The 11007-nt window shown below is 38.4% G+C and overlaps 1 protein-coding gene across 1 annotated transcript; it reads right to left on the bottom strand.

Moving 5' to 3' along the window:
• Positions 1-379: 379 nt before the first annotated feature.
• Positions 380-9790, bottom strand: LOC145775576 (U6 snRNA phosphodiesterase 1-like). The gene is made up of 3 exons (XM_082586883.1): positions 9436-9790; positions 9037-9236; positions 380-2113 (listed from the first exon to the last, which is right to left on the bottom strand). The coding sequence occupies exons 1-3, from the start codon at positions 9761-9763 to the stop codon at positions 1823-1825; spliced, it is 819 nt and encodes a 272-aa protein (XP_082443009.1). The 5' UTR covers positions 9764-9790; the 3' UTR covers positions 380-1822.
• Between the last annotated feature and the right edge of the window lie 1217 nt (positions 9791-11007).

Genomic DNA, 11007 nt, shown 5'->3' with positions numbered 1-11007 from the left:
GACCATTCCGAGAAAAAATCAAATTGCCGACGCAAATTCGGAGAAAAAATCAAACGTGGCTTTCTCTCACCATGAATTGCCAGCTGTGGCAGTTGCCGTAGCAACAACAATGCAGTGAGGACCGCATTTTTTCCACGCAGCGTTGTTGCGAAATTGCTTTGTTCTGTCGGATACCTAGCGAGAGACATAGAGTAAAACAAGAAGTTGCGCTGCAGTTGGTTGGATAGTCCAGCGTTTAAGAAAAACGGAAATAATTGTAACGAACACTTCATAAGTGTCATGAAAACAGGGTGGGCGAAACATATTTTGCCCACCCTCGTTTCACGGCAGGGTGGGCGTCGCCCACCCGGCCCACCCTATTTCGACGCCTATGGTTGTAACCAGTCACCCCAGTATCGGGGTGACTTGTTACACAGATGGGGTGAAATGTTACAATTTCAATAGGCTGTTCTATTAACTAATTTTTCTTACTAAAATACTTAAAACTGATGGAGTACGTTGACACAGCATTCTTGAATTTATTGAACATCCAAATTTAATAGAAAAAAATCATGAACAAACAAATAACATCATTATTGACTATGCATTGTCACCAGGATTGCAAACGCATGCTCTCCATCCAACCATTCATGGTACTTGGCCTCAATAAGGCACCCTTTATTAGTTTTTGGCATGTTTAGGCACAGATACAGCAACAACAGAACAGATACAACAGAACAGATACAACAACATTTCCTAGTAGAACTTAAAAATGTAATCAAATCAACTATTCTAAATAATACAAAATTTGTTATTTGAGTACCAAATTAAGCACTTTTTCCAGTTGGGATAAGCAAGCATTACACTGTGTAACAACTCACCCCAATAGTAGTTGGCTGAATAAGATCAACATATGTCAAACAAGTGATACTCAGCTTTAAAATATTTATAATGGATCAAAGGTATTGCACTTCAAGTCTGATTTAACTTTGAAGCCAGTTAAATATCACTCATAGTTTTGTAGCAATAACATTTTCTTTGACAAAGCAAAAATTTACTTTTCATACCCTAAAACAGTTTTTCATCAATCATATTCTACTGCAGCCTTCAAAACGGCTGAAGCTTCGTTTGCACATGGAAACTAAAAACCTGAAAAAAACAACTTAATTTTTTTTTTAAATGGGTCGCCTTTAAAACGAGTTGGGAACCACTGCTCTAGCATATTTTTCGCTTCTCGTTTTACATGTTTTGGTACAATCTTTTCGTAATAAATGTTCACAGCAATTGCCGAGGCAATTTCAACTTTTGCCGTTTGGCCTCGGCAACGTTTTTGCTGAAGCAAAAATATGCTAGATGGATACCAGACAGGGACAAGCATGGAGCATCACAGCTAACTTCACCGAAACTTGAAATCCAAAGGACATTACTGTCAAGCTCAAACTACAGGGCAGCTAGTAAACCCTTTAGCGCGGAGTGTTACGGAAGCGAAACGTAGACCAATAAGAAAATTAGGAGAAAATGATCAATGCTTGAGCTCACAGCATTTTGGTTGAGAGAGTGAAACAGTTTTTTTTTAATCAGATCAGCCTATCTGTACCAACTTGAAACGCCTTTATTGTAACCAAGAATAATTTGTTACGGTAGCCTGTGACCTGATAAAAAGCCAATGACAGTCTACGGACTGACGTAGCTTCATCCACAAACGCTTATAAAATTGCGTATCTTCATATTGCAAAGCCTACTGTTTCAACAAGGTGTTGACGAGCCACGAGGGTTAAACTAAAAAACGCACAGAGACAAGTAGGGATTGGAGGCAAAAACATAATTTCGAAGCATGATAACTTTATCTAGAAAGCGAAAAAGAAAATGTCTTATTTCCAGTTTTCATTATGATTTCGGAAACGAGGAAGAAAAACAAGTGTTCAGATTCGCTTTCAAAAGTAGAAACATTATGTTTGATATTTTCTAGCAGCATATCACTTTGCAAATGTTTCGTGATGTCGCCAAGAGACCAGGCTACGCTGATGTGAAACGACGGATTTTGATAATACGTGGCACATCTGAAATCTAACATTGTCCCGTCTACTTTTTCCACAAGACGCTTGATGTGAGGTATTGTGTCAAGAGAAGATATCTGAAGTAAAAAAGAATTATCAACATTTTCACTGCTACTATTGATATGATTCCAACAAACGTTCTTTTGGCATTATGACTTTTAATACAATTATTATTCTTAATACAGAGTATATAATTATTTTACTAGTATCATATACTATTAATACTTCACATAACTTGCAGCCAAATCACTTGCAAATGTTACACTAGAAAATCAACTTGCCAGCAGCACCAAACATTTCTACAGATTTTCCTTCGGTCATTTGAAGGTTTGCAGTCTAGGTGGGCATCGACTACTTTAAAAGTAGCGCGTTACTAGCTGCCGTTAAAGTGCCCCTGACAGGTTGGACCCAAGTATAGTAACTTTTCTAAGCATTTCCTAGCGCAGAATTATGCTTAGCGAACTTTTTAATCTTAACCTCGAAGCTCGACTGGTTAGGGCGAAATTTATGCAAAACGACTGCTTTGCAGCGCCACCACAGGCGAAACTCCATATTTTACTGCTCTGGGACGACTTTGGTGGTGTTACGTCATCCTGGGTGGGCGTCGTTAGCGACGGATAAAACAAATGGTTTCTAGATGTAATTGGTGGATCACAGTTTGGTCGGAGTTGGTACAAGCGGTTGCTTTTTTCAAAGATTTATTGTTTTTTGCAGTTTAATAAAACTGTACTGGATACGTTCCTACAAAACCTGTACGAATCATCATTCATATTTAATTCATCACTGTTTATAACTTTACAGCGACAGTTGTAGATAGAGATATGACGCTGAGATATCCACCAAAGCAGCGGTTAAAATCAAGAAGCCATTTGTACGCGCTGCACAAGACCTTTTGGCAGCCTCTGGTGGAAGCCCTAGCAAACAGTGGTGCCACGCGGCATGGTGTAAACAATGGTCAAGCAGCACATCCCCACTTCGCCAAGTATTTAGATCCCCGCCCGAGAACCAGCTGGGCCATGGCCTCTCTAGACTTGCCTCATCAAGGCGTAACCGTTTGCTCACTGGTGTTGGACGCTATGGTGCAGAAATGTTGCGCTGGGGCTTGGCAGAGAGTGCTGCTTGTGAGTGTGGTGAAATGCAGACGGCAGCCCACATTATCAAGGATTGCCGGCTATTCAGACCACCTCATGGTATGGAAGGCCTAGTTTCCATCGATGTCGACACCAGACAGTGGCTAACCAACGGATGCCCTGACATATATAGCGACAACACGAGAGAAGATTTATCACTATTTATAAATAAATAAAAGTTCTCTCTCTCTCTCATAATGTGCCTTCAGTTGGCCATTGAAATTCGGTGTAACGGCCATCTGGACTTGGAAAATTGTTTCGGATTGGCCAAACAATGCATGACGGCAGCACAATCCGATTGTTGCTTTCGAGAGCATCACCTTGTGGTATCCACTCCAATACATGCCTGTAAGCGACTAATTACTGATACTGCCTGCAAGGAAATATAATCACTTCTTTTAGTGTGTATTCTTTAGCGTTTAGGGTAGTTTTAGCCTAATGTAACATCCTTACTCTTTTGATAGGTCTCCGTTTTCTCCTTTCGGTTTATTGCTTTTTCTCCAGTTCTTCCTGCTCCTCATAAAAAAGTCCCCAGAACTGCAGGATGTAAGTGTGCCTCAAAATCGGTGAAGTTGGTAACACAGCTAGATGCGTCTTTTTTGTCTTTCTTCGAAAGATCTTTCGTCTGTGGCACTTCATGGCAACATACACGTTCATTGGGCTAGGGCGTAGACTCGCACTTGTGGCAAACGCACCACCTAGAGTTCCCAGGATGCCACTTATTGCTGGGAAAATCCAAATCGGGTTGGTGGTGTTAACAAAATCATCTCCAGTGAAGTGAAGAGAACATATACGACTAGTTTTGTATGGCCCATCCCACTTTCGAACACTTGAAGAAAACTTTGACTATTTTCTTCTGAGCACCTTGTTTTGTTTGGAAGCGTGAAAAGATAGCACACGTCTTTGCTACGACACTGTTACATAACCGGAATGGCCCGTTTCGGTGAGTCCGATCCCTTAACGGGGGATTTTTTCAATTTTTTTTTTTAATTATTGGGTACCATAGCCTAATTATCATTGCCGTTTTAGGGTTAGGGGTTAGGAACTCACCGAATCGGACTCACCGAATAGTAGAAGACCCTACATAACACAGCAATTTGCAGGCATTAACTCAACCATAAATTAAGGGTACTGTTTGTGAGATACTGCTGTTACACTGCAAATGGCTAATTGGCTAAGCCAGATTAGTACAAGTAAAAAATTATCAAAATTGTAACCCTACAAGAGTTTAGAAAAACTGCAATTTCAATTGAATTGAGATGTTGTTTGATAAAAATAAAATCAACCTATTTGATCTAAACCTGATAGTAATAATAAGTTGACTTTTCATTTCGGTAATTCTCATTTTGCACATTCTTTAGAGTTTAGACCTACAGAGCCCCACACATTGACGTTTTGCAGTAGTCGTGCCATACCTTACCAATTCACCACAGAGAAAGAAAGTATCCTTCCAACCCATGGTGACGTCACAGCGGTGTTGCCGTTTTTATTTTCGCAATTGAACGAGTGCCGGATTCGCCGAAAGTGAACGAAAGTTTACAAGCGTGTAACTTAGTAGCCTGTTGATATTTTTTACGATTTGCTGGTCAGGGAAGTTTGTTAGTGTCATCTCTTTGGTATCTTAGGTAAATTTAGCGAATTTATTTTCCTGTCAGAGGCACTTTAAGTTAAAGCAAAAGTAGCGCGCGCTACCGCTACTTTTGTATTAACTTGAACTGACACAAGAAGCACTTTGTGAAGTCAAAATGACCTTCAAAACGAATGATATCATCCGTTTACTGCCATTGCAACGTCGTTAAAGACAACACCTTCTAGGTAATATTTATTGTTCTTTCAAAAACACGAGTATTTTAAAATGCCAATCGCTGAGTCCTGCCCGCTTTGGCTTCAGCATGTCCTTTCCAACGGCAAAAAAACCAGCGCCGGATGTATAGTTTGGACATGGAAGTTCTCATTAGCATGCATTTTTTGGACAACCATCAATCATTCATGTGAAACATACACCAGATTTATACAGTATTTACAATCAGGCTGCATCTCCTTATACACTGTTGAAAAACCAACTGCAAGAGTTCCAGCTTTTTATAGAGCACTCTGCTCTTGCAAAGGTTTGGATGCTAAGGCTCTTTGATTAATAACGCAATTAGTGTTAACGTTTAAACGATTTCACTCTGTTTGTTTTCATGTATATTTATATATAAAGAAACCAAATTGCAGAACAAGGGCAACAAAAGCTCCGTCTGCACAACTTATAACCCTACCTGTGATTTCCAGTTCCTAAAAATGTAAATGGCAAAAAAAATGGTTGAGGGCACAAAATTACTGCAAAAATATTAAACTGGAAAGCTAGAGCCCCCCCATAAAAGGGTCTGCTACTATTCGGCGAGTCCGATTCGGCGAGTCCGATTCGACTAGTCCGATTCGGCGAGTTCCCTATTCGGCGAGAGCCCTTTTCGGCGAGTGCCCTATTCGGCAAGTTTTTGAAATTTTTAAAAGGAAATTATCGGGTACCATAGCCTAATTATAACTGCCGTTTTTACATCGTTTTAACATCGCTAAACGTTGAAATCGTGCAGAAAGGAATAAAAATAAAATGTTTGAACTATTAAATTAAAATTCGTCATGTCAGTTCAGTTGTTTTTATTTCTGACCATCATATGAAAAACAATACACGTCAACATAGCAAAGGTAGAAGCGACAAAACGCGAACGTTAAAACGTGCTTGAATTCGTCATGTCAGTTTAGTTGTTTTTATTTCTGATCATGATATCAAAAACAATACACGTCAACATAGCAAAGGTGTAGAAAAAGGTAGAAGCGACAAAACGCGAACGTTAAAACGTGCTTGTGACCGAAGTAAGTTATTGAGTTGAAAGAAATTTGGCACAGTCGCAACACTTTCAGAAAAATTTAAGATATGAAGGAAAAATAAAACAAAGAAAATGTTACAAAAAAAAAAAGATCATGTTTATGTCTATAAGTTAGTACTTTTGAGAAGTTAAAATGATTAGTTTGGACCGACAAATGTGTGGCCTACAGCTTGGATTGAAAGGAAATTATCGGGTACCGTAGCCTAGTTATCCCGACCAGCAAAAATTTGTTCCAAGAACACAGTTCATTTTTACATTGTAGTAACAGAATGAAAAGGCTAAACAAATGTGTGGCCTATCGTGTCAACGTCGCTAAACGTTGAAATCGTGTAGAAAAGGGAGCTTTTGCTGACTAGGATACTTTGAAACTGAGAAACATTCACAGAAGCCCTACGATTTGTTCCAAGAACCCATTTAGCATAACATTTCATTTGTACATTGATTCAACGTCTGAATACATTATCTTAAAAATGCAACGTATCGTAGGGCTTCTGTAAATGTTTCTCAGTTTCAACGTATCCTAGTCAGCAAAAGCACCCTTTTCTACACGATTTCAACGTTTAGCGACGTTAAAACGATAGGCCACACATTTGGTTAGCCTTTTCATTCTGTTACTACAATGTAAAAATGAACTGTGTTCTTGGAACAAAATTTTGCTGGTCGGGATAACTAGGCTACGGTAGCCTACCCGATAATTTTCTTTCAATCTAAGCTGTAGGAGTGTAGGTCACACATTTGTTGATCCAAACTAATCATTTTAACCATAGACGCCTAAGCCGTGGGGGCCAGGCCCCCACGCATATTTCCGCGTGGGAGCAACTTTTTATGCGGCATTGATACATAAAACAATAGTTGAACTAGCGATCGGCAGCAGGAAAACATTTTTAAATGCAAACCGCAACAGCTTCGCAGTAAATAATCACTAGAACGAGTAGCGATGCTACAATCCCACCCCAGACAAAAAATCTGTCAGTTTTACGTTGATTTAACGTCTGCAGACGTTGATTCAATGTAAAAATGACTGATTTTGCTGCCTGTGACATAGCAAAAATCTACCATTTTGCGTCGATTCAATGTCATCAGATGTTGAATGCACCCAAAAACAACATAATTTGCTACGTTGACGCAGCGTGCGTTTAACTTAATGCGCTTGCAAACAGCCTCGCTGTCGCTTTCGAAAGTCGAAACCTCTGCAGAGAATTGTCGCGGCAGTGAATCGGTTGCTGTGAAAATGAACTTGAAGTCTCGGCCCGAGGTTACCACTAACCAACGTAACAAGTGCTGGTACAAACCGCACTGCCCACAGTCGCACAAGCGGCATAATCAACACAACAACGGACTCGCGCAAACTGCATGGCGCACACACGTCCGTTGCCATAGAAACCCGATCAAAGGCGGGGAATATGCGCATCTTTTGTTTGATCTGCAACACGAAAACAAGCGTATTACAGCGAATTGGAACTTGAAAGCTGGTCAGCCATAAGTTGCGATATTGTAGTGAAAAGGGAGCAATGTCAAGTCGAAATCTTAATCAAACGTCTCTCTGTAACTATTTTTCAAGGGCTGTTTACGGATGTCAGCAACTTTTAAATTTATTAAAGGTGACGTGCTGTTGAATTGATGTAAACATGAATGATTTTGCTTTCAACAGGTATATTTTCAAGCATATGATCAAGTTAGTATTTTCATTCCATTCACAGTATACCTTTTAGTAAACCTTTTCGTCTCTTGTTTCATGCTAATAAATCTAGTTCGTTGCTAAACTTTATGTTGCGCTTAGCTTAAAGAGTCGCAGTCCATCAACCGCTAGCCAACGCAGACGCATAGCATGTGTTTTGGTCGAGCTTTGTTTATAATAATTAACGGTAGGTCGAACGTAGCGATAACTCCGAGTGTGGCAATAAAAGCAATCCTAGTGTGACGACATAATTACGTCATCCATCTGCGTGACATTTCGCTGAATTTACGTTGCTGCTGATGAAACACGCTTTCGCCCCCACGGCCAAAAAAAATAGTTAGGCGCCTATGATTTTAACTATTCAAAAGTACTAACTTATAGACATAAACATTATTTTTTTTGTAACATTTTCTTTGTTTTATTTTTCCTTCATATCTTAAATTTTTCTGAAGGTGGTGCAACCTTGCCAAATTTCTTTTAACTCAATAACTTACTTCGGTCACAAGCACGTTTTAACATTCGCGTTTTGTCGCTTCTACCTTTTTCTACACCTTTGCTATGTTGACGTGATTTGTTTTTGATATCATGATCAGAAATAAAAACAACTGAACTGACATGACGAATTCAAGCACGTTTTAACGTTCGCGTTTTGTCGCTTCTACCTCTGCTATGTTGACGTGTATTGTTTTTGATATGATGGTCAAAAATCAAAATAACTGAACTGACATGACGAATTCAAGCACGTTTTAACGTTCGCGTTTTGTCGCTTCTACCTTTGCTATGTTGAAGTGTATTGTTTTTGATATGATGGTCAAAAATAAAAATAACTGAACTGACATGACAAATTTTAATTTAATAGTTCAAACATTTTATTTTTATTCTTTTCTGCACGATTTCAACGTTTAGCGATGTAAAAACGGCAATTGCGATTAGGCTACGGTACCCGATAATTTCCTTTTAAAAATTTCAAAAACTCGCCGAATAGGGCACTCGCCGAAAAGGGCTCTCGCCGAATAGGGAACTCGCCGAATCGGACTAGTCGAATCGGACTCGCCGAATCGGACTCGCCGAAACGGGCCATTCCGCCATAAAAAGTGGTTGACGCTCCCAAGGGCGGCGTGCCCACCCGGTTAAGAACTACTGCACTACATGGAATGTTTTTCTCAAAGATAATGGGTCAAATACAAATTTCACATAAATCAGTATGGTTGATCTGATCTACACTGTAGATTCTACAGTATTGCACTACAATGTAAAAGAAACATACACGGCTGTCATTGCAATGTAAAGACTACATTGTGTATCCAAGGTCCAAACCTTACCTGAAATCCCAAAAATGACCTTGTTCTGTCTTCATTGACATAATATTGTAGTTCTGATGAACATAACTGAATATCAAATTTTTGAAAACTGGAAAATTTTTCTTGTAACGACTCCACAAAAGGGTCAATGAAATGATGTGGTATTGCAACAGTCTTTGAAATACTCAAATGAAAATCTTCAACATTGTTCCATTTAATTCCTAGCATAAAAACAAAAAGGTGTTATATTGAATTAAAAAAATGTAGAATAGAATTTTTGAAAAATGACTTCAACTACAAGTTCAGATTTTAGCATAATAACTTCATGGAATACACAATAAACTGTGGTGTGCTTGCACTCACTGAGGCAAATAAACCAAGTTAAATATAGATCAATTGAACACATTACAAAATACAAACCATGTGTTAGCTTTTCGTTTGCACATAAAACCTTTTCCATACAGTTTCTAAATTCTGCAACATGATCACTCGAGTAGGGAAGGTAGACGTAGGTTGCCCAATTTCCACGTTCATGCACAAATGACCGTATTCGACCTTGGTGCTGTGATGGATCACTAGAAATTGCAAAAGGGTCTTTGATTGCAGCAATAAACGCTTCAGGAAGTGGAAGCTTTGTTGATTTTGTTTTCAGATTAGCATTCTGTAAAACTGTGCAATCATCCTCCTCATTGCTAGAAGATTCACTGGTGCTTTCATAAGATATACATAATGCACGTAATGAAGACATTGCTTATATTAGCATACAAAAATTATGTTGTTTATCTACACAAATACAAGCTAAAACATGTGCACTATTTTTGTATTCTTTTGATTTTGAATATATATTTCATTGTTCAATTGTAGGTGCTTGGTTAACTGGTTTCAAAGCTTTACTTGACATGAACTCAACACAGAACACGAGTTGTCAACAATCTGTTCCATGTTTATTGTTTAATTATTTATCTAGTAAGTGATGTAAATCCAAAGCATAAAGTTTTTGATTTAAATTTTTTTACTTGTCTACGTACTTAAGAAAATATCACCTGATCTGGTGTATGCTAATTTAGCTGACAAACCCAAAGGTTTATGATGTTATGATTGAAATCAAGAAGACCAAATAGTCATGAATGAGCTTCTTTCAAAATTGGACAATGCAAGCATGACAGTACTGTACTAGCAAAAAAAAAATTATATATATATATACATGAAAATTAATCGAATCCTAACCATGAAAGCAAAATAGTATGTATATTGTATATATAGCTTAGTTTTTCATACTCTTGAGTATGGGATAGGTTGAGCTTATAGCATCTCCATTAAGTACATTATTTTTCTTCACTTTGGAAATTCTTATGCCATTGAAAAAGTGCCCATGGATTTGGTCATTTAAGATCAGGTTTAATCAAAAAATATGGAGCTCAACACACCGAACTACTACTTCTACACCCAACTAAAGTAGCTATAACTTGTTAATTAAAAAAAGATCTATTGTAACTACTAGATTTATTGTTTAAATTTGCAGAGAAAAAAATATTTTGAAAAATATACGGTATCATATACCGTACATTATTGGTAGGCCAAAAGAACAGAAAAAGCTTTCGGAAGCAGTGGACAAATGACAAAATTTTGCCATGTCAAAATAATATGCCAAGATGACTATTGATGCACCGGAGGCAATATTTTGGCCAGAGGTTCCGGCTAGAGCAATAGATCTCAACCTTTTTTTAGCACGGGGGCCAAACATAGGCGTCGATTTTTTCTTAGAAGAGAGGAATTCTGGGTGGGCGAGAGTTTTCAAACAGATTTCATTGAACGTGTATATATGTTCGCAAATTCGCAATGGTTAGTCTTGCTCACAAAGACTGCGTTAAGCGTCGCTGCAGCAATGAAGCTTTAACAGGTTTGATGTTAGCTTTCTTGCGCCCTGCGAGCTTATGAGCGCTGCTAAACTAAACAAACTTCTTTTATGGTTTTCTTTGCGACCTAAAAAGA

This window comes from Aplidium turbinatum, chromosome 8, assembly GCF_918807975.1.
Source record: "Aplidium turbinatum chromosome 8, kaAplTurb1.1, whole genome shotgun sequence".
NCBI lineage: Eukaryota > Metazoa > Chordata > Ascidiacea > Aplousobranchia > Polyclinidae > Aplidium > Aplidium turbinatum.
The sequence above is the reverse complement of the archived record's forward strand: the minus strand, read 5'-3'. Positions and strand labels throughout refer to the sequence as shown.